We start from the raw sequence: 24509 nt of genomic DNA, 5'->3' as shown, positions 1-24509 counted from the left end.
ATTGTTCATGTTCTGGCATAGTCATTAAGATTGTACAGGACTTTCTGGATAAACACAAACAAACTTCCATACTCCAAGAGCACGTATTTACACTGTTCATCATTGTTCATGTTCTGGCATAGCCATCAAGATTGTACAGGACTTTCTGAATAAACACAAAAAGTAATAAGATCAACACTCCCGGTTATCTTAATAACAATTCAGAAAAAAATACATTATACGAATATATATAATGAATTGCGAATGTCCCACAACAAACACCCCCTGAAGTATCCCATAGCCATATTCTCCCAATAAGAAATGTGTCTGTCACCAAACTTACTGTCTACACCTTAGTCCTGCTGTTAATTCTATAAACAATCAACTTATTGAGTAATCTTTTGAGAGTGTCTTTATCCAAAAATGTATTTACATCCTATCAAAATATTCAGTACATTGGTTTTGCAAATATATGTATATACGTGTACACTGAGTGTTGTTAATTAAAAGCAAACTTTTTATAAATGTTTATGATTTTTTGTTTGTTTGTATAAATGACCTCTGACAAGATATTCCAACTCCTTGTTAATAAAAGAAGGCAATATCGATAATCATTATTTGTTTTAAATCATCACGAATTATCCAGTGTCGTTCCTCGGCGGTATGTCTACGGATTTGCAACGCTAAAATCCTGGATAGTACAATGTGACTTTGCTAAAACAAAACAAACAATATCCAGTTGTCAGTCGGAAAAAAAAGAGGTAAAGTTTACACAACTTATTTTAATATTTCTTAGCTGCTTTAAAGTTTAAAGATAAATCTTGTCAGTATAGGTAGCTTTATTCTTAACAAATATAAGCTTTTCTGAAACTGCCATTTTTGTTTATAATGTGGCTGTCAGTACTATCACAACTCTCTTTTTTTTTCAGTTTATCTAAGCAATACAAACTAATAAAAAATGTTTAACCTTTATTAATATTTTACCTTGTAATTTAGCCACTCGGTTTCTCTCTCTCTCTCTCTCTCTATATATATATATATATGTGTTTTTCCAATTGCTAAAGTATGTTTTTTCAAAATCAGGAACTGAGCGTGGCCAAATGATTAGCGTGTCGATCTAAGAATGGTAAAGTCCAAAGTTTGAGCCTCGATATGCCGCTAAACATGCTCCCAATTTTCATATTCGGGGTCTTCATAATCGTGGCAGTCATGTACGCCATTTTGATTAATATTAGCCATGTAGGCGGATGGTGCTGCTAACTTTTTACCCTCTTTTCGTTCAGCAAGTTTTAGTTCGAACTTGGGCTATTTGCTGTAGCCATTTTGGGGTACCCATATGTAAACGGGTGCTTTGGATATAGTAGTCCCGCGGTGGGTCAGCGGCAAGTTTAGGAACTTCCAACGTCAATATCAGGCGTTCTTTTCCCCGTGGTTTACAGAGCTGAGATAGGTTATTGTGTGGCGCTGCACTAAAAGTAGCATATTTTAATACAGCGACATAACAGACATGCTTAGCCTTTGTATAAACCCAATCATTCAAATGAAACAATGCCGCCGCAGATTGGCTTATGGCTATAGGAATATATGTCATGGCTTCTTACGAGGATACTGTTAAACGACATGGAGTCAAAGTACACGATACTTTGTAGAAAAGGGTTTTCAATATCCTCTACGGATGTGTAAAAAATTAACACCATGTAGCCAGCAGTGTTTAGGATAACACAACGTCAGTCAATCTGTAACAACGCACTTATCGGTAGAGTGAAGGCCATGGTTACAAAATAAACCTCTCCAACCAAAAAAAAAAAAAAGGCCATTGCGATGAAGCTGGGTGTACCTCGTAGTGTCAGTAACAGTATATTAAACCAGGATTTTGGGTTTTCAAAAATCGTTTAAACTCCCAGTAATCTCTCGAAATCAACGGTTGTTTTCTTGAAGAAAGATGGCCAAAAGAGATGGAATGTTAGCAATGCTATTCGACCATAATGCTGCCCTAGTGTACTTATTTGACTTTGATTCACTTAATTTATGTAGTCTTGGAAATCGACATTCATGTACAGTGGAGAGTCTTTGTGGTCTAAGATATGTGGTCTAAGATGGCCTCATCGTCATTCATAAAAGCTTGTTTCGGGGTGTGGCATGGTTGTTTAGGACGCTCGGCTGTCAATCTGAGGATCGTGGTATCGAACTCCGTCATCGAAAATGCACTCTCTTTAAGGATGCATTATAACGTGACAATTAATCCTACTTTTCGCTGCAGTTGTGTTAAAAGTAGCCCAAGAGTTGGCAGTTGGTGGTGTTGACTCTAGTCTATCATTTCACACATAGGAACGGATAGCCTTCGAGTAGCTTTATCGAAAATTCAACAAACAATCAGAAGCTTGTTTCAATGGAAATTGGGGTAAGTAATCATGGCCGTTATACTGTATGCGATGAACGAAGTATTTTCAAAAGCTGCACAGAATCCAGAATATCGTTCTTATAAAGTGTTAGCAACCCCTAGTAACATAGGTATTTAGTTAATTTTTATTAACCCTTTTCACTGCTGTGGTCGTATATGTCCTCCCCTGCAGAGTACCACCATGGGCAGATACATCGGAAACACTATATCAATTTTATTTAATCCTTCAAAATTTTGGTTTTAACTACAGTTTTGTATCATCACGAACAAAAAAGTATCCCCGTAAAACTTCCAATAGTTTACCAGTTTCAAGCTTCAGAGAAGTATTAAAACTGTCTCTTTTTTGTTTATATTGTTTATCTAAAAATAAACCTGGCACTGAGAGAGTTTATAAATGTGCTAGAGAAAGGGTATACACATTTTTCGACAGAAATCTGAGCCAAACTTTGTGTACGTTGAGATAAAAAAAATTACTTATTTAAAATCCGCGTGGAAGTCTTTAACCTTCTATCATCCTATACAGTCTTGATTAGCCCCCAGCGGCAAGACTATGGACTTGTATGCTATGTATTGGGGTTTCGATACCCGTGGTAGACACAGCATCGATGGCCCATTGTGTAGCTTTACTCTTAACGACAAACACACAGTCTTGTTTAAATATTATTATAGCACTGATAGCACCGATAAACAGCTTCGAAATTGTGGCATGTTTTAATGATTATTATACTTGAAATGTAGCCAAAAAAAAAAAGAAGAGAGAGAGAGAGCTTGTTTTTCCTGGTTATGGACGTAATTTTTCTGGTCGTTTATTGTTTCACTAAAATTATCACAATCCTTCAACTTCTCGGTAATTTGGGTTGGCTTTGATCTGTCAAAAGGTATTGTTCTAATAAATATCAGTTCTTTATCACGTGAACAGATAGTGCGAGAAAATATAATAGATCGAGCTCATAATTCCCGCAGGACGATAAATTAAATATTGGTGGTGTTTTTTTAGCGCAAACTTACACAATGGGCTGTCTGCGCTCCGTTAATTGCGGGGAATCGATTCCTGGATTTTAGCGTTGTATGCCCGTACATTTACCATTGATTCATTGAGGGATTATGGATGAGACAATAGATAATGGAGTATTAGCCGAAACAATCATTACAGTTCAAAAGTTTTATGTTAGAAATATTTTGTTTTATTGGATCCAGTAAAACATTGGCACAGATTTTAAACAATAAACGTAAGCTGAATTCTGACTAGGGATACCAGAGTTCCAAATTCCAGATTGATAAACTGTACACCCCCCCCCCCCATTACAGAATGACACTGTAACAGCTCTGAAACGACTTAAAAGTTAAATCACAAAAAACATTTTTTTACCATTTGATGTTAATTGCATCGCAATTTAAAGGCAAAATTTGTTAAAATAATAATATGTATGTGCCTAAATTATCTTGAAGCTACTTAAAAGAAACATGTTGCTTTTTTTTTGTCACACTTGGGCAGGTCTTCAGATGTCAATTCTTGTGGCTGCCCAATGACAGGTTAGGTTTAAAAAACGTAACATAGAGGGAGGGAGCATTTCTTTGCCAGGTGATTCTCCAAGTAAACTTTAAAAGGAGTCGTGTATAACGACAAACCGTATATCTGAAACTCATATTGAGATACAAAGAAACTGGGACAGTTTAATATATTAACTGTTTGTGATTAGGGGGGAAAAAACACGTAAGACAACTATATTGTTGTTATTATTTTACCATCACTGTTATAGAAGTGCATACTTTCATTATTACATATTTCAATGAAACGTGACGATGAGTAGTTGTAACGTGTTAACGACCTCAAGACTACACTATCATGACCTTGAGAACGAGAAGTTTTTTATGGAATAGAACTGCGCCATTCCCGCTCGCTAGATCTTTTATCGTTATTAAGTACAAAATTTTTAGTCGTTATTGTTTAATAGGCCAGAGTTTTAATTTTCATATGTTCATGACCGAATTTTATGAAGCCAATAGAAACTAAGAACACTTAGTATACACGCTGTATGTTGTATCTTGAAGTGGACATCTTTGCTAGTTACTCACTAATCTTATACATTTGTAGAGGTAAGTTTGTTGTGTATTGGTGTAACTTGACGTAGGTTAGAAAAAAAGTTACTGCGTACCATAAAAATAAATACGCAACTGTGAATATGCTCCCCCCCCCAAAAAAAACATCAAGAGTTTTTTAAATGTTCAAGAAAGTAGGGGGCTCTGCAGGAGAGGGCCGGCCTTTGGGGTGGGCGACGTGTTCCCTTGCACAGATGCCAACGTAAAGGAGCGCCGAATACAAAGTTCGCACAGGCCACAATTTTGTTTAGGGGCGACTCTACACTCATACCACCAGTGTCAACATCCAACGACAAATTCCCTGTGAACTTTGTATCAACTTGATTCCAGCTGACTGTTTTAATTTAACAAAATAATGCAACCAGGGATTCACCTGCAGACCCAGTAGTGACTGGGTGGGTGGATGAGGTATTTATAGTTTTAGGTGTTTTGTCCCAGTACTATTGGTAATATAGTATATATATACACTCAAAGGGCTCAGTGATTAGGGCACTCAACTTGGAATCTCCAGATTGCGGGTTCGAATCCCCATCACCGAACATACTCGCTCTTTCAGTTGTGGGGGTGTTATAAGGTGACAGTCAATCCTACTATTCATTGATAAAAGGGTAGACCAAGAGATGGCAGTGGGTGGTGTTGACTAGCTGCCTTTGCTCTAGTTTATCACTGGTAAATTTGGGACGGCTAGCTCAGATAACCCTTGTGTAGCTTTCAAAACAAAACAAACCAGATACACGCACAGTTGAAGAGTAAGTTAAGAAACAGCTATAACTCAATGCATGGCTGAAAATGATTGTTGTATAAAGTATGATAACGTCCTCAGTGACGTCATGAAACATTTCCTGACATTTTGTCAGAATGTAAATGTCTGAAATGACAAAAGTTCTACTGTTTAGGTTTAGTTTCTTGAGTTGATGGAAGATTACCAGCATAGCTTGTGCCACCATTTCATGATTGGGAAATATTATAAAATATTTATAAAGTTTTCGAAATACAGATGCATATTACTAACAGGAATCTACTAGATTAATTTATTGTTATTTTGTCAGCAGATATATGACAGTTTTTATTAAGATGGATGTCATTTGATACTTCTTCCATTTCAGATCATTAGTGATAATACCAGTCACCATGGCAACATATGTAAGAACAACAAATGAAGGTTGTTGTAGTGTGTCATTTCTTAAATTTGTTCTCCACATCTTCAACTTCATATTTTTTGTAAGTTTTGTTAATTAACTTAGTGTTTAAATTATATAATAAAATTCATTTTGTGGTAATGAATGTTAAGTGTTTTTAATCCATAGGCAAATTATTTTGTATTAGAAAAATTTTTAAAGTTTAAGTTTTTTTTTTTAATGTGTAGTTTATTTTAAAGTTTTATTGTGTGTTGATCTTCACTGTGTTTAATGAAATCCTAAAACAGGTAGCCTAGAAAGTCAAAAACTTAAATGGGAAATCACATTATATTATTAATATGCACATACAAGTTTCATTAAGAGAATAAAGTCAATATAATTAAATAGGTCATTACAGAAGAGCTTTTGAATTTCTTTTCATTAAGACCTGCCTTTTATAGTAGAATAATTTGATATTATTTATTGTAAAACTAGGTTAGCACAGTAATTGTTTAGTTCAGCTTGCAGGATGTGCTGTTCTGGGAGTGGGGTTATGGACAGTGATTGACAAACATCATTATGTAAACCTTCTAACCACAAGCACTTACGTAGCAACGTCGTACATTTTGATCATTGCTGGAATTACAGTTTTGATTGTGACAGTGATTGGTTGTATTGCAGTACGCCAGGAAGATCGCTGCCTCCTGTTAATCGTAAGTTACAAATTGGAGAAGTTTCATTGAATAAAAATTAGATAAATTACCAAAACTCTGTTATCCCTAGTGCCCTCAGAAGGCAAGAGGTTCTTTTGGTTTCTTGTTTTGTGTCGTTGTTTCATTAATTATGTTTGTATACATGCACTTGTACGTTAATTAAAAATGTAATAGGTAATAAGCCTACTTAGAATGTTTTGAGTGTTCGTTAAGATCAACATAAGATATACAACTGAGAAGGGGATTATTTGTATTGTAATGTTTATGTTGTGTATGGAAAATTATTGCATACTTACAGGGCCTCCTAACTAAGTTTACACTAATTATTTACTTATATACATGAGTAACACTAAAATTTATCAACCTGGCCATCAGTATAGCTGCTTAAATAATGTTAAAATTATGAAACAATCTGGCAAAGGAAATGCACTGTAAGATGTAGCCATAATAGAGAGAAGTAAGTTAATAGTAAAGATAAAGGAACATTTCAAATAAAGATATATGTGCAGTAAAACAGAATGACTTTTACACAACAAAACATCAACAAATAGTAAGTATGATGTATGTGCGTATTTAATTGAAACTTCTGTTGTCCCTGAATTCATATATAGGATGAACAGAGGAGTCTTATATTTGTCGGTTTATATCAGAATATAGCAAACTTCCAAAGGTGACATCTTGTGGAACACCATATCATTAATATCACAGCTCGTATTTAGATTTGTGTTTGATTTGTAAGAAGTTATTGAATGAGAAATTTATACAGAAAATGCTATATTGTGTATCACGTTAAGTTACTTATGACAGATTTTAGTTAATTTCCTGTTGTTCCTCAATCTCTTACCCATAGTTTTTTTAAATAATATTATGGCCTGTGTTTTTTTTCAACATTTGGGCTGTTGAAGAGAGTACATTTAAGCTCACAGGCTATAATTTAAATGGAACCAAATTTTTAAAAAAATGTAACATTTAGCAAGAGCTGAACACAGTTACAAAATAGATTCTCCCAATGATAGGATTTATGCTTAATGGATACAAAGTCTGAAATAGTTTTGAATGAAATTCTGGAGAAAACGTATCCTACAAATTTGTAATAATGGCCATTTCATAACTAGTTTTAAAGTTTTCTTGTTTATGGCTTTTTCAAGTAAAAGTTTATAAATTCCCATGTATGTTCTTATGTTTAGTTAGTGTCTTTAAATTGCATTAATACAGTCAACAGACCACACAGCAGGAGTCTACTTATACTATGCTGTCTCGAGCCTGTGGTCGAGCTAACACTAGTATATGTAGGGCTTGATTTAACAGGCAGGAAGATCCACCTGCCTTTGATGTATCATTAAAACTTAACCATAATGTGTGCAGCTATAACTATAGATGGCCAAGCTGGGTCCTTGAGTTATCTTAGCAGCTGTTTGCCTCTATCTGAAATGGTAAGAAGCAGAAGTCAGACGCAAATTGATAAAGCACTGTTAACATACAGCAAGTCTCTAAAGATGAATTCTGCGACACATTTTTTGTGTTTGGTTAAAAATAAGAATTAAATGATCATTTTCTTCAAAACTGTATAGTCGCATTAATTCACTGGTTGAGTTTGACTTAATCACTCTGCAGTACCTTTCCTGTCATTTCTTCACATAATGTGGTACTTTTAACTTGTGTGTGGGTTACAGACATTTCTTTGAATATGCATAGAACAGCTGACAGTGGTACTCTCATAATCATCTTTTATATAGTTCCTAAACACCAGTTCAGACAGACATTATGAGTTGTAGGATTATTATGAAGAAAATTTGTCCACAAAAAAATGATTAAAATCAAAAGAAACCAATTATAGCTTACATAGGTTTTCATTAAATGTTTACAAAACACTCAAGCTAAATGAAAGTTTAAATAATGATCTGAAAAAAAGTTTAAATAACTTGTTGTTATACATGTTTATAATCATAGCTCAAACGACTAATTTCTCCCCTTTACAATTAGTTTATAATATATCTTTATTCGGGTCTGTTTACATACTTTTTAAAACTTTTCATGCAGTTATTCTGTGTGTAGTTTTTACATTCCCATTTACTGAATGTTGTAAGGCCATAAATATAAGCTAATCTCTTTACACAGGTAAAGGTTATATACTAAACATGTTTGGATTAGCTGCTGACTTTTAACAAATGACACAGTAAACATTATTCACAATATCATTATAGAAAAATAAACATGTTTGGATTAGCTGCTGACTTTTAACAAATGACACAATAAACATTATTCACAATATCATTATAGAAAAATAAACATGTTTGGATTAGCTGCTGACTTTTAACAAATGACACAATAAACATTATTCACAATATCATTATAGAAAATAAACATGTTTGGATTAGCTGCTGACTTTTAATAAATGACACAATAAACATTATTCACAATATCATTATAGAAAAATAAACATGTTTGGATTAGCTGCTGACTTTTAACAAATGACACAATAAACATTATTCACAATATCATTATAGAAAAATAAATGTACGAGTAAAATTAGCGAGAGTATGCATTACACTAATGAATATAATATTTACATGTATCACCTCACTTGAAAACAGCATGCCAAGTAGAGGTGTTAGTCATGTATGCAGAACACCCAGTCATCAAAAAACATAACCATAGTAACCTGCCACTGTGTTTGATTTCATCCCAGATGCCAAGAGCTGATTGGCCTATGAGGTTAGGGACACTTCTGAAGCAGCTATATCTTTGATTATTAGTTAATTTTGCCAAGTACTCCAAATATTTCTTTTCTGTTCACATAATTGAATTTCTTATTTTATTTTTTGTTTCAGTATACTTTTCTGCTTCTACTAATCTTCCTTTTGGAGGCTGTTGCAGGTGTTATTGCCTATGTATATCAGGAACAAGTAAGACCTCTTGACAGATTTAATATAATGTTGGTATTTGTATAATTTTGCTCACAGTGTGTTAAGATTATTTTCACCCATTTTTATGTATAATTTGTGTACTTGTAAGTAATAATATATTGCATTCTTACTTCTAGTTAGCTTCATGAGATATTACTGGTTATTTTGGTGGGCATAGGCAGCTTTTTGCTTAATATTTTCTTTATTTTAGGTCATTTATTGTTTTTTGTGGATACGCTTATTCGTTATTCACTTGTTGGAAATCAGTGTAATGGGTAATGAAGATATATAAGGAATTAATAACAAAAATTGTTGTATTTATCCTAATTTTACATTTTCTCTCGAGTGAAAGTAACCTAGCCTTATCATCATTCACATGTGCTTTGAGCATCACATGTGATGCTAGTATTAAACTCTCTTCTAATCTCATACACTGAATCAAAACAACCGGTTCCTACTGCCACGTTCACGAGCATCAGCTGCATATCAAATAAATGTAGCTGTGTATCACATGATGCTCAGGACAGGAATAAGGTTAAACACCCAAATGATGTTATTTATTCTGTCATTGATAGTAATTTGTAAGTATAATAACATCTGTTAAGAATATTTTAAATTTTTAGCTTAATGTGTGAATTTAAGACTAATCAGAAGTTCCTAAACTGCTGAACTTTATGAGATACTTTTAGCATTATGGCTAAAAAAAAGTTAACATGAAGGTTTTGACCTGATGACTTGGAACAACTTAATAATTATTGACTTATGACAATTCCTAATTTATATTCATTTTTATACTAGCATCTATTAATTAATGTTTGTGTTATTAAAATTATAAATTCCATGCATCACATGGTTTTTAAAGATGCTGAGTTTCTCTGAGAGGAGGGAGAAATTTATACTTAGTGTAACTGTATTCCTAATATAGTTATCCACAATAATGATGTTTTTATCAGGCTCTGTAGACAGTTATTCATAATAATGTTGTTTTTATCAGGGTTTGTAAACAGTTATCCATAATAATGTTGTTTTTATCAGGGTTTGTAGACAGTTATTCATAATAATGTTGTTTTTATCAGGGTCTGTAGACAGTTATTCATAATAATGATGATTTTATCAGGGTCTGTAGACAGTTATCTATAATAATGTTGTTTTTATCAGGGTCTGTAGACAGTTATCTATAATAATGGTGTTTTTATCAGGGTCTGTAGACAGTTATTCATAATAAAGTTGTTTTTATCAGGGTGTGTAGACAGTTATCAATAATGATGATGTTTTTATCAGGGTCTGTAGACAGTTATCCCTAATAATGTTGTTTTTATCAGGGGCTGCAGACAGTTATCCCTAATAATGTTGTTTTTATCAGGGGCTGTAGACAGTTATCCCTAATAATGTTGTTTTTATCAGGATCTGTAGACAGTTATCGATAATAATGGTGTTTTTTTATCAGGATCTGTAGACAGTTATCCATAATAATGGTGTTTTTTTAAACAGGGTTTGTAGTTAGAACTTTCGGTATTCATACATTAAAATCATATTCTTGTTGTATGCTGATGGAACAGACTCATAATTGATAAAATATAGAGTTTGATAAGTATTGTAAGTTGACTTTAAAGGAATATTGTTAACATTTGTTCCTGTGGATTGTCATCATGATATAGGTTATTTCTGAGCTAGAAATCTCCATGAATGGAACTTTCACCAGCCAATATCAGTTTGATGAAAGTAGAACAGCTGCTATCGACCGATTACAAAGAAAGGTAGGGAAGCCTTACTTTGTTTGTTAAAATCCTTTAAGATTTACATTACCTTAAGATACCATCTACTCTCATTACATTTATCAAATTGAATACAGATCTGATATCATTTTGTAAAATGTGTTTAATCTAGAAAAGAAATAAGGTTTATTTATACTTTCAGTACAAATGCTGTGGAGCTCTTGGCTTCGAAGACTGGCATTATAGCAGATGGCTGAAAGAAAACCCTGAAGAAAAAAGAAAAGTACCTGACAGTTGCTGTAAAACTGAAACACTATCATGTGGTGTTCGGGATCATCCTTCAAACATTCATGATGTTGTAAGCATTCTCACATCTACTCTTTCTTAGTGATACTGGCATACTTTACTTGAACAATAGCTCAAACTAAAAATAATTAACAAAATACTACTGATTCTACTTAAGAGTATTTATTCAGTTTTTAAATAATTTAATCTAGATGAGTAAACCACTGAGTGATATATATTGCATATACCTACAGTAATGAAAGTAATTATAAAAACTCACAATCGAAATACATACAGGAGTCACAAACAAGTAATAACAGCTAGATGGTATAAAATATGATCACAGGACAGTGAATAAGGTGTACAATGCACTAGCATTTTGTATGTGAGCCATTTGCTTTACACAGAGTATTCTACCATGTTTTCATGCTGCCAGCCCCCAGTGGTATGTCTGCAGACGTATACCAATAGAAACCGGGTTTTGATATCCATGGTGGGCACAGCAAAGATAGCCCATTGTGTAGCTTTGTGCTTAACTACAAACAAATCATGCTTCCACATAGTTTATAAATGCACCATTGTGAAATATTGTTCCAAATGTCCTGTATTATTCCACACAATTCAAGCAAGTTGTTTGGTTGCCATTTAACCTTCTCAGTTTCTATATAAGCTCTACAGCCTCACAAATATTCATATTGAGACTTTGTGCAGGTCTAGCCATGATGCAAGTGTTCCATTTATCTTCTTACTATCTAGATACTGTTTCACAACATTTCATGTGTGCTTGTCACAATTATGATACCATTTTTCCAAAACATACTTACCTCCTTTCACACTACAGCTAGTACTCGACTGCCAAGGTTTCTTCCTTTGCCCATCTAAGCATTGGTTAGATTTTTTTCTCATTTGTTCCAGTCTTGTATACCCCACTTAATTACCCTTGACGATATTTGTCTCATGACACTCTCCACCTGCGTCAATGCTCTCTCTATCATGTTGCTGTATATAAGCACCTCATTCAGATAATGTTATTATGTTTTTCTCGACAAAGCATTCGCTAATGAGTTTTTCTGTGTTGAAATTGGTAGGAGATACTTTGAGCATTCTTTGTGTTACCTAATTGGTTTTCGTTTATTATTATTTTCATTTTTTTTTGTATTTGACAAGCTGATATATGGCATGAATTCCTGGATTATTATTTCTGTCACAGAGGCAAATCAGGTCTCTCCTTAGCATTGCTCAACTCTTGATTGAGACTTTTAGTTATCTTATTATAGTGAGATAGAGACACAATCCGTTCAGTGGTGTTTCTCTAGGGAGCTCTGAGGCTGCAATTGAGGGCGATCCTGGACAATCTAGAGAGAATTTAGATTCACTTTTCCTTGCACCTTCTTTTATTCTGTTGGCTTCTCAGGAGGCCACCTTGGGATAAGCTGCTTCAGGCTCTTTTTCTTTAGTTGGTCCATCAAGTGTGTGATGTTTTGGGTCTTTCCCCAGTTGCTGTTGAGCCTGCTCTGTACTTGATGGCTGAAAGGTATTATGGGAGCAAGTACTTAGTTTCCCTCCATCCTCTGACATTATGGTTCATTCAGGGAGGTTTACTGCTCAGTTACATGAAGGGACAGCTATGCCTTATTTACTACAGTTGTCAGAGTACATGATTTAGCCTACCATCGTCAGGTTGAAACATATTCTAACTCTCAAAAAATACATCTACTTTGGGAATTTGGGGTTGTAGTGCAGACTTTGTAGTTAACCTGAATAGATCAATGCCTCTGGTGGGACAGTGGTAACTCTACAGACTTACAATTCTAAAGTCCAACTTTATAACTAAACTTTGTTGGACCACCAAGTCCATTGATGACAAGCTGGACCCATTATTATCACACACTTTCATACTTGTTATCATTGGCATCTTGACTTTCATCAGCTCCTACAGGGAATCATAGTTCCAACCATATTCGAGGGTCCCGACCACCAACATCAGTCCCTCGGCCCATTGATACCCAGAATAGATTCTGTCCATATCCAAGGATTCTGCTGCTAGGTCGGAACACTACCAACGGCATTGGTGATTATTGTATGCCTTCAGTGTCTGTGGGGGGCTCAGCTCCAAGAATTTCTGGACATGTGATAAACATTAACCATGGATCCTTGGGCACTACAGGTCCCTGAGTCAGTATTAGTCATTCAGTTCACGTCTTTAACACCATTATCAACCAACCTGTAGGGTTTCCATTTCCCGCAAATCCGGATTTTGTAACTTAGTTCTTGGGCTGTCGGAGTTTGGTTGGTATGGGGTAGAGAGAGAGATGTGCCAGTTCTCCCAGGGTTTTATTCCCGTTGGCTTATTGGCCTCAAGAAGACAGGAGAATGGTATCCAGTCATCGATTTTTCTCATCTATATCAATTTCTAGATTCTCCAAGGTTCACAAGTGACTCATTCCTCACTCTGAGTTGGCATTTTTTATTAGGATTGTGGATGTCTTCGACTTCTAGCTGCACACTGCCATAATGGTGGCATCCTGCTACTATCGACGTTTTTTGTGCACAAGGGTCAGGTACTACAGTTCAGGGTTTTTACATTTGGACTAGCATTGTCACCACATGGGTTCTGCCGATTCGTACTAGCATTTTCTCATCACCTCCATTCTCTAGCCCTGTGCACACACAATTTCATGGACAATTGGTTACTGCTGGCACTATCTCTCAATTGTCAGAATGCCACACCCAGATTCTACTTTCAGAAACAACCAAAGCAGGTTTCGTTCTCAGAGCTGAGACGGCTATTTTTGTTCTACCTCAATATGTCATTAGTGTGGGTAGTTGTTTCATCACGTATCTCAGTCAGTCTCAGCCAATATTCATCCGGCTCCATGCTATGGAACAGGAAGCTTGAATCTTACTCACCTCTCCTTCTCCCACTACACGAATGGTTCTTTCTCTTTTTAGAATGTGAGCATCACTCAAATACCTCATGCCTTTGGGACAAGTGCACAAGAGATCCTTTCAATGATCTTTATGCAACCAAGGGATGATAAATATTGATTCACTGGATTCCCCAGTTTTTTTTTTTATTCAGGATTACTCTTTGATCTCTAGGGGATGTTAGATTGGGACAATACTAAGATATGGGTTCCTTTGACGTCACCAGTGCCTCGCTTCAGGGATGGGGTGAATATCTCAACAATCAGGAATTACAGGGTCTACTCACGGATGACAACGCTTCTCTACACAATGTTTTAGACCTTCTTACTCTTCAAAAGAAAATGTCTCATAGTCTTGGCTTCTTAAGGGGAAAATTGTCAGGCTTTACTCCAAATATTCCATAGTGGTGTTTTGCATTTCCCGTCAAGGTGGCACTTGATCCAGGGCTCCTTGTTTTCAAACCTTGAATCTCCTTTCTCAGAACCACTCCTATCATGTCACCCTACTAGCTTGTCATGTTCCACAGGTGATGACTGTGGTAGCAGATCAATTGTTTTGACCCTAACATTCTCCTAACAGAATAGATGCTGCATTGCAAGATTTTCTGCTGGATTGACTCTCATTTTTAAACACTGATGATTGGCAGGTTGGCCACTTTTTGAAACACCCAACTACTGGAAATTTGGTCTCCAGTATCTCACACTTGGGCTTTGACAATGGATGTATTCTGTCAGGATGGGACAGGATTACAACTCTAGGCCTTCAATTCATTTGTTATTTAAGGTACTAAATATGATTTGTTCCAACCATTTGAAAGCACCAGATTGGCAGCTACTCCTTGGTTTCTGCTTCTATGGTACCTTCCACTTCCTCTTTGGCCATCACTGTGGAGGCAGCAGTGATTTGACATCGTACACTCGGCTATTCAGAAACTCAAGCTTCAGACATGGAGATTACGCAGTCCTTTGCACAGCATCAGGGTTTAATTTCTAAGGTTGCCATGCATCTGTCTCAGTCTTTGCTTAGTCCTACGATGGACATTTATCAACGAAAATGGCACTCATATTGCCATTGGTGTATTGAGAGGAGGTTGAACCCACTTTGATCAGAAGTGCCAACCATAACTTGTTTTCTGACCTGGCTTTTTGGCTAGGGTTTTGCATCTTCCACAACACCCTGTATAAGGTAGCCTTATTGAGTAACTTTTGATACTTGAGACAAAAATTCTTTGAGTCCCCAGTACTCTTCAGCTTCCTCAAGTTGCTTGGGGTCTTTTGTCCCAAACAACCATTCCAGTTACCTATCTGGTATATTAAGTTTACATTACATGCCCTTTCTCAACATCTATTGTGACATTAGCCTCATGTATCACCTGTTCCTGAAGGTTTATTTTTTGTTGCTTCTGACCTACAGATTTCGCCTGTTGGAGTGGTTTGCATTGATTGTGCACAGGATGCTTTCTTATTCTACCTACGTCCTCAGACCAGTTCTTCTTCCTTAATACACTGTCAGACAGGGAACAGAATAAATCCTTTTCACTGATTCACCTGATCACTATACCTCACTTTTATGACTGATCAGATTTTGATTGTTTGTTATGTCCAGTGAAGGTCTTGAAGGTTTTGTTGCCTGCACTAATGCCTTTAGAGACGCTAGTTGACGACTATTTATCCATTGTGGATCATTCAGTTTACCAGGATTTTCCCCCCGGCTACAGTACAAAATTGATCCATATCGCTTATTTTGGGTTCTCTTTGAAGGCAAGGAGTTTTCTGTTAGTCACATCTAATCAGATTCATCACATTTCTATGTCCTTAGTGGCCCGGTTGAATTTCCCACTGGAGGACATTGTGTGGTCTGAGTATGTGGACCTCCTCAATACTTTTAGCTCATATTATTTATATGATCTAGCAGTACCTTCATTGGAGGGTTTTCAACTACCCCCTGTAACTATCTTAACCACTTCCACTAGATTATACAGAGGGGTGAGTATTTTCATTATTACACTTGTCTATATGTCTTCTTTCATGGTCCCTTACCTCATTTTCACAGGATCCCACTCTGTGGCTTGTGTTGCCCAGGCAGATGTTCTTTTATCACACCAATTCCACACTAGCAACCACTATTTCAGTATACTTTATCTAGGATGCAACAGGCTCTGTAGAAATGAGGTGTTCCATAAAACTAAGTAAAGGCTGACTGAGTGGTATTACTGTACTGGACCGGCACTCATGGACTATCATGAGTAAAGCATAAGGGGATCCTGTCCGTCTCTGTTGATCATTGTATTGAATAAATTGAGATTGGTTTACTTTTAAAATATAGGGAACTTGGTTCACCTATTGCACTGTTTCCAGAACATAGTTCCTCAGGGCTCCCCAATGCGCATTACCCCCCACAGATTCTACTAGTGGAACTACGAGTCCTTACCACTCCTGGTTTCCAGTCACTGGGGTGGCAGACAGAGGATTTTCCTCCAAAATGTTAGAGTGAATTTCTCCACTCTTAGGGAAGAGGGCAAAGTTAGGGGCCCTCCTACCTGGGTCACTTGATGTTTTTTCCCATATGTTGGTAGAAAAAGCACCAGCCTACGCGGGAGCTTACTTGTAATACTAGTTCAGATTTGATGCTCAGCTATATGGTTGGGATGAGTGTGGCCCTTCTTTTTGATCAATATTGGTTCACTACATTGTTCATGGAAGGGGGTCCATTGTTTCCTCATAATTCCGAATGCAGAGTGGTCCCATCCTTGGCCCTTGGTTGAGCACAGTGTGTTCCACTTTCTTCACCATAATTTTGGGGGCAAGCGAAATTTATCTTGCCCACACAGTTGGGGAGTGAGGATGAGTGTTCATAATTCCAGACCAGATGAGTTCTGTTTTCTCAGGTTGAGTAAGGCATACAAGATCCCATCATTCCAAGCCTGGGGTGTTGTCTTTCGAACTTCTTCAGGTTGAGAAGATCTGTCTACTTTGGTGTTTCTTACCTTCTCATTGTGATCTCTGTGGCTCGGAATGTATCACTCTATATTGACCTAGCCACGCAGTGGAACTTTGGCTATCTGGTTGGGGCTGGCCAATAATAATTACTCGTGTACTATTCCACCCTCGATACTAATATTAAGTTCTGGGTGAAGAGCATACCTGTTCTGGGTGTAGTGCGGTTACCCCACTTGGGTATCACTCTTATCTTGGTACATCCCTGTTCTGTACAGATGATTTCTGTATGGACAATGCCCTCACTGGTCCCTCTACCTTCTCAATGTTGGATTCTAGCTAAAGTGGCAGTGGAGGGTAAGTATGTTTTGGAAGTTAACATTTCCCTAAATTGAAAATGTATTTCCAATAATACTTATCCTCTCTCACACTCTCCCATCCTTCCCCCACACTAACAGCTGGTGTTAGAGACTGCAGATTGAGTCTGTCTTGAAAAAGTGATAACATTATCTGAATGATGTACTTATATACATTACCAGGATAGAGGGCTCATTGATGTAGGTGGAGAGACAAATATTGCCAAGGGCAATTAAGTGGGGTATAAAAGACTGTAGCAAGCGAGAAAAAATCAGACCAATGCTTAGATGGGCAAAGAAAGAAACCCTGGCAGTCAAGTAATAGCTGTAGTGTGAGAGAAGGTGAGTATTATTGGAAATACATTTTCAAGAAAATGTTAACTCTTCTCTAGTATCAAACAAACTCCTGTTGTTTATTATTATGATTATGATAGCATTCTTTTTGGTCAAATAAGTTTCTGTTGATTGTTGTTAGATAATCTGAACTTGGATTCATCTGTAAAGAGCACACATCTCCAGATTGGATCAATGTCAATTTCAACCCTTTTATTTAGTTATCTCTTCTCACCAGTGTTTTTCAAGCAGCAACAAGTCCAATGAAACCACTTTGTGCTTATTGTTTTCTAAGTAACATTCACAAACTTGTATTTACATTAATGCTGTTGACAAGATCTTTACTTGTCTATCATCTATCTTGTAAAGAAAATACCCTGTGATACTTAATATCACTTCTGGAAAGCTACAACTTTTCTACCTTCACTGTTTCTAGTGTTAACAGTGCCAGTTTCATTCTAACCTTTCAGTCTTGCATACAGCTCTTGCTGACTTTCTTATGAAGTATTATTGACTAGCCAAAACTTTAATGTCTATATGCTTATCATGTGATATTTCAGTCCTTGGAGCCGTGGCTAGTACTAATACTACTTGGCATAGTAGGATTGTGTAATTTTATTAGCTATATTTTAGTTAAGCAATTTCTGAATAACTGGATAACAAGCAATCACATTGCAAGCTATCTACATGTGATTTTACTGTGGTGCAGTTTATTTTTTATTCATGACAAAAGGGTGGCGTTCTCATAGTATTTTCTTCACCATTTCTATAAATATTTACAATACTGTTTGTCCAAGAAAAAATTTATATTGTTAAATTTAATGACAACTTCATAATACATGTAACAAGCTTTGCATTCCTAATGTGCGTAACTGTAGGTTTTCAGATTATAGGACATGGAGATTTGTATTATATTTCTGACCAGTAAATGAGATTCTTCAATGTCATCACTATTAGAGTAAAATTACTTCTTTTGTTTTTTTTTAAGACACACCTTCTAATCTCTCTCAGGGTTGTATCCGAGCACTTGAGAGGCAAATCAAAGATCATCTGAACATCTTGGGAGGTGTTGGCTTAGGAATCTGCCTTGTTCAGGTCAGGATCTCAGTTTAACCATCAAAGAATCGTGTGATAATAATAACTTGAATGACTGAAGCATTGATACAGTGTAGTCAATGTCACTTTTACATCTTCAAATACAATATAATTCCATTAGCCTTAAAACTAGACACAAATAACTAACTTTTAGATTTGTGTATTTACTATCAACAACAGGTCTAGACTTAGTGTTTTATAATTTTAGTGTATTAGTTTGCTGGAGAATATATTAGTACATCACTTTAAATCATCATAATCTGTTGTGTGTGTTAACAAGAACATCATACAGAATAACTATATCATGAATTTATTATTTGTTTTTATTTTATTATATAATATATGTACTGTGGTATCAAATGCACAAATTGTACTTCTAGCCTTCTTCAGTTAGTAGAATGAACATTTGAAATGCAACAAAAATGTTGGTCAAGGAATGTGGTTAATTTCCTTTCCTCCTAGTTACCTGTTGTTTTGGGTGATTCTCCTATGTTGTCTTGTGCATTTTCTCAGTGGAAAGATTGTTGTAAAATAAAATAAACTATGTGAAGGTTGACAGTAATCTTTTTTTTCCACTGATGAGTTGGGTGATACCTTGAGGGTAGTACATCCTTATTGTTAGTGGTGTGAGTAGCACATACGTACTGAGAGGTATGGTGATACTGAACCTTCTATATATAAAGCTGTGCTTTTCCACAGTCTTGAATAGATTTGAGGTAGATTTTAAATCAACAGATTGGTTCAACCACTAAACTGATTTACAGTTATCCAGTGAAACACTGTTCTTTATCAGTGTTTAATTTTAAAGTCAGATTTCAGGTTTTCTCTGCTGTACACTTCCTGAATGAACCTCCTGTTATCTGTGGGAATTGTCTGAAAGGTATGTTTAGCACCACAGTATTTCATTCATAGTTTCAATTGCTTTTTCTTTTTACTTGAGAACAGAAGTTATTTATAATTAGTAATATCTAACTTGATTGTTATATTACCAACCTCGTAGATGACTGATGGTTTATTTGTAAACCTAAAAGTTCTGTATGGATAATGTTTTATGTACATATGATCACTGCCTAGTCAGAGAATCTCTGTAAAAACAGCACTTATCTTGTAATATTCAGATGGAAAAGTATACAAAGCACACATATATGTAAAACTATCAGTTAAAATTATAATTATTTTTTTTCATTTTTCATTTCTTTAGGTTTTTGGGATGATTCTCTCATGCTGTTTGTACATGACCATCAGAGACTACATTAGGCCAAAGAAGCATTACAACTATGAAAGATGAGGAAAAGATGTTTGTCTTCAGTGGATAGGGGTAGGCAAGATCAGTACAATATTCAAGAACAAGTATTCTCTGGTATATGTTGTCTTCATTAACTATCGGATACATAAAGTTTGAGTTTTTTTAAGAGCTGTCGTGAAATGAATCTTGTATAAGCATCCTGGATGTGCTGCTGTCAGTTTGACAACAGAATGTTGGCAAGATTTTGTAAAATGCTCTTGCTAATTAATAGTTTAAATTTTCTAACATGTTTAACTCAAAGTTTGCCTGTTGCTTTCTTCTCAAGAGTTATGCAGCATTCGTACGAGTTTTTTTTTTTTTTACCTAGTTCTTTAAAGCTTAAACATGTATACATAAAAATGGTTAAAGAATAATTTTATGTACCAGTAGAATCAAAATGTGAACATTCCAAAAAAAAAAAATGTCACTCAGTATTCTAAACAAGATTTGTACTCATTAAATATGTATTTTAAACCTGGCTACCAAACATGTGCAGCTAGGGTGTGTTCAATTCTAAAATGTGTTATAAATGTATGTTTTGCTGGTACATACACTAATATCCAATACTATTGCTGTTGAAATTTTAGCCCCCCCCCCCCCCTGTAAATTAAGCCTATGGCTCAGTTAGATGTTAACTGGACCTTTAACTGTTTTCTTCTGCAAGTTTAAATAATGAATCTCTTTGTTAATTAAATACAGAGTAAGGATAACAATTAAGCTGTGGATTATTTTCCCTAATGCAGTATTATGTCAAGTAAAACATTGAAATAGTAATACCATCAGTGAAAACTGTCACAATGATCATCTAGGACTGAAAACTGATATCAAAACGTCACCTGTACATGACTCAAGCTGGATTCTTAAATTTTCACCAGTATTTTTGTTCAGTCATTTAAATATTTGTGGATAAATAATATACAGTTAGAAAAACCTTACCAAATGACACCTCACCAATTTAATCCAGTTCACACAGTAACAGCTGTTGTCAGGAAAGCAAGTTGCTAATATAACTAGCATCTCAACCACTACTATATCATATCCCAGCCAGCCTGATATAAGGCCTCATCAGTACTGAATGTTACAGATAAGGTGTGGTTGACATATTATTATACTTTCTTAATTAAGTAACAGCTGTTGTCACAAAAGCAAGTTGCTAATATAACTAGCATCTCAATCACTACTATATCATATCCCAGCCAGCCTGATATAAGGCCTCATCAGTACTGAATGTTACAGATACGGTGTGGTTGACATGTGGTTCTTACTTATAATAGTTTCATAACTTATAAAAATGGTTTTAATTTTAAAAAACTTCAAGTCTGTAATCTTACAACATACAGTATATTGTGAAAACACCTTTACAAGTTTTTCTAATCAAATGTTGAAGTTATGTAAGACATGAAAATGTAGAAATGAACCATCTGTATATAATTTTATAGTTTTACAGCTTTCCAGTTCAAATATTGTTATCATAATACTCAAAGTGATTTTATTGCGCTGTTGTAAGCTTCATGTATGCAATTAGATGTGATTAACTTTAATGTTGATATATATACCTTAACCTAGCCTTACCACTACTTCAAATGTTGTAGTTATCTGTATACCAGCCTCACATATGATGGAGAGCAGCTAATTGTATGTAAAGAAGCTAAACAATGCTTAATTTTATTTTAATCTCAGAAGATTAGTGATGTGAATGGAGATCAGGTATAAAGAATGAATCCTCCTGGTGGCTCAGCAGTAAGTCTGAGGGATTATAATGTGAAGAATCGGGTTTCCTTACCCACAGTGAGCACAGCAAATATAGCCCATTATGTAGCTTTGTGCTTAATAACAAAGAAATTGTTATAAGTTCAGGCTTCACAAGTATGAACTACTGTGGAAGATTTTTCAGTCAGTAGTTGGCCAGCTTCTTATTAGTTTTTTTTTTTTTGCATTTTTAAAGACAAAACTTTCTGTTTATTAAAATGATTGTGTATGTCATGTACCTTATCTTACCTACAGGAAAGTTTACCAAATACATTATTGTTATGGCATTAATTTTAAATTGGATTAAAATAAAAACAATTACCAGACATTTCTTTCAAGGTAAATAAAGTAATGACCTATATCTCCAGAATGTATCTTCATCAGCTCAATATTTCGCTTTTACAACTTCGTCAGGAGCTGTCGACATCCTTCACGTTCACTAATCCAGTTGAACTTGTAAACTAGTAGGATAGCGATAGCTCCTGACGAAACCGTAAAAGTGAAATATAGATCTAATAAAAATACATTCTGGAGATATGGGTCATTTCTTATTTACCTTAGTAAGAATGTCTCATTTCAAACTAGTTTGCATTAAACAAAGTTAAGAATAATAAAAACAATTACTATATACTAGTGACGAAAAGGGCATGAGTAAAACTATTAAAAAGTGTTGTCAACAAAATATTATGCACGTATCAAAAAAAAAGAAGTACAAATTTTAGTTTTATTAATTGCAATAAAGATAGTTATTTGATATCTGATTATTTATTAGTGCAATTTGAGTAAAATTTACTATTTATAAAAAAAAATATTGTATTGCCAGTAAAAAAGAAAGTGTACAACTATTTTTTTTTAAAAGGTATCGATTAACGGAGTAGAGATCTGAAGGTATAACTTATTGATATTTTTTTACTGATTAAATTATATAAAATTAATCTGTTTGTGTGGGTATTCTTGTGGTGCCCATTATTCTGTGACTAACAAAACCAGTATTTTGTTGTTATTACCTTGTTGTTAGACAGAATAATAATTTACGTCTCTCATTGATGGATAACAAGTGTCAGAATATTTTGTTCATTTTCATAAAGTGTGGAAAAAGAAGTGGATATTAAATGTATTTCATATGTCTAATTTTACTGAAAGTTATGGCATAGTGTATCAATATCTTTGAAACTTTAGTAAAGAAAGAGTGCCTTCTTAGATAACTGTATAAACAACTCTTAAAGTTTGTTTATTATGGAAATATATGATAAGAACAGTGCATGAAAGTTATAAATATGTCATGATTGGTAATACATCTGCTAAAGACTTACTTTTAGAGAAATTAAAGTAAATGACATGGTAAGTTATTATTTTAGTTTATTAAAAATATGGTTAACTTCTCGAAAAGAAACACATTTTTTTGTGTGTTTTATATGAGCTTCATATGTTTCTAGTTTGGTTTGAAACACTTTCAGAAGAAGTGTTTTTTTTTGTTTTTTTTTTACAGATACTTCTAACTAATGAGACATTTAGCAGTACCCTTACAAATAAATGCTTCTATAAGCTGATTTAGTGGTGTTTCTTATAATTTTCAGTCAACGTACAGATATGATTAGTATTTTCTGTTGGAATGAGTTTGTACAAACAATTATACTTTATACTAATGCATTGTCAGCTGGTCACTGATGAATAAACCTGATCAGTAGCTAGATCTACTTGAAAAGTTTCAAAAAAAGTATCATGTGTATAAACAAAGCTTACATAAAAATTACCACTCGGATAACATTCTCTATCATCACTTAGTTCGTTGGAATTGTGGTTTAATCCGAGGGTGCTCAGAATGTTCCTCCTCAATTTCTCCTTATGAAAGATTGTAACAATAGAGCATCATCAGAACATTAATAAAAACCAACCTTAGTCTATGACATGCTAGAGGAGAAGCTGAGATGGAAAAGTGGGGTAACATCGTGTAACACTATCAGTAGTATAGAAGTGGGATAGCATCATGTAACACTACCAGTAGTAGAGAAGTGGGATAACATCATGTAACACTATCAGTAGTAGAGAAGTGGGATAACATCATGTAACACTACCAGTAGTAGAGAAGTGGGATAACATCATGTAACACTACCAGTAGTAGAGAAGTGGGATAACATCATGTAACACTACACTGACATAGCTTGAAATTGCAGCTCTCAGCTGGTCATAGTATCTGTTTCATATAGTAAGAACCAATATGTTTCATATTTTGAATATGAAATAGAAACATATACTTTATTTATAACTTGCATACCAAAACTAGTGGTACATGCTAAATTAAAACTAAGAGTATTGAAATTAAGCTTTACTTTCATGTAATTTTCCATAATTTTTTTTATTTTTTAAGTAAATTCTAACTTCAAATAAATAATACATGATACTTTAATCTTGTGATTGAGACAAAAGTTATAAACAAAACAAGTAAGATGCATTGTAAATAAGGTTTGCAGATGTTATTATTAAAAATTAAAATATTTATTCCTTTAACAATGTTTCAAAGAATCCACAATACTCAACCTTAAGTGACTATCAGTGACACTAAAGTTTCTGGATAAAATAGATACTGTTACGACATCGAGGTCACGTGAT

At 34.8% G+C, this 24509-nt stretch overlaps 1 protein-coding gene across 7 annotated transcripts in view; it reads left to right on the top strand.

Annotated features, from left to right (window-relative positions):
• The window catches only part of LOC106468455 (CD151 antigen-like), a 30044-nt gene extending 6452 nt beyond the window's left edge, over window positions 1-23592 (top strand). Inside the window, exons 1-8 of one of the 7 annotated variants that reach the window (XM_022396787.1) lie at window positions 4213-4477; window positions 5587-5701; window positions 6120-6311; window positions 9143-9217; window positions 10876-10974; window positions 11135-11290; window positions 18782-18865; window positions 20067-23592. In XM_022396787.1, the coding sequence (XP_022252495.1) occupies window positions 5612-5701; window positions 6120-6311; window positions 9143-9217; window positions 10876-10974; window positions 11135-11290; window positions 18782-18865; window positions 20067-20153 (783 nt within the window). In that variant the 5' untranslated portion in view covers window positions 4213-4477; window positions 5587-5611 and the 3' untranslated portion in view covers window positions 20154-23592. Of the gene's footprint in view, window positions 1-4212; window positions 4478-4648; window positions 4889-5586; window positions 5702-6103; window positions 6312-9142; window positions 9218-10875; window positions 10975-11134; window positions 11291-18758; window positions 18866-20066 lie in introns of those variants that run through there. The other 6 variants (XM_013928880.2, XM_022396789.1, XM_013928881.2 and 3 more) reach the window with 6 other exon arrangements.
• Window positions 23593-24509: the final 917 nt, after the last annotated feature.

This window comes from Limulus polyphemus, unplaced genomic scaffold, assembly GCF_000517525.1.
Source record: "Limulus polyphemus unplaced genomic scaffold, Limulus_polyphemus-2.1.2 Scaffold3012, whole genome shotgun sequence".
NCBI classification, from domain to species: Eukaryota; Metazoa; Arthropoda; class Merostomata; order Xiphosura; family Limulidae; genus Limulus; species Limulus polyphemus.
This window is presented reverse-complemented; position numbering and strand designations above follow the sequence as displayed.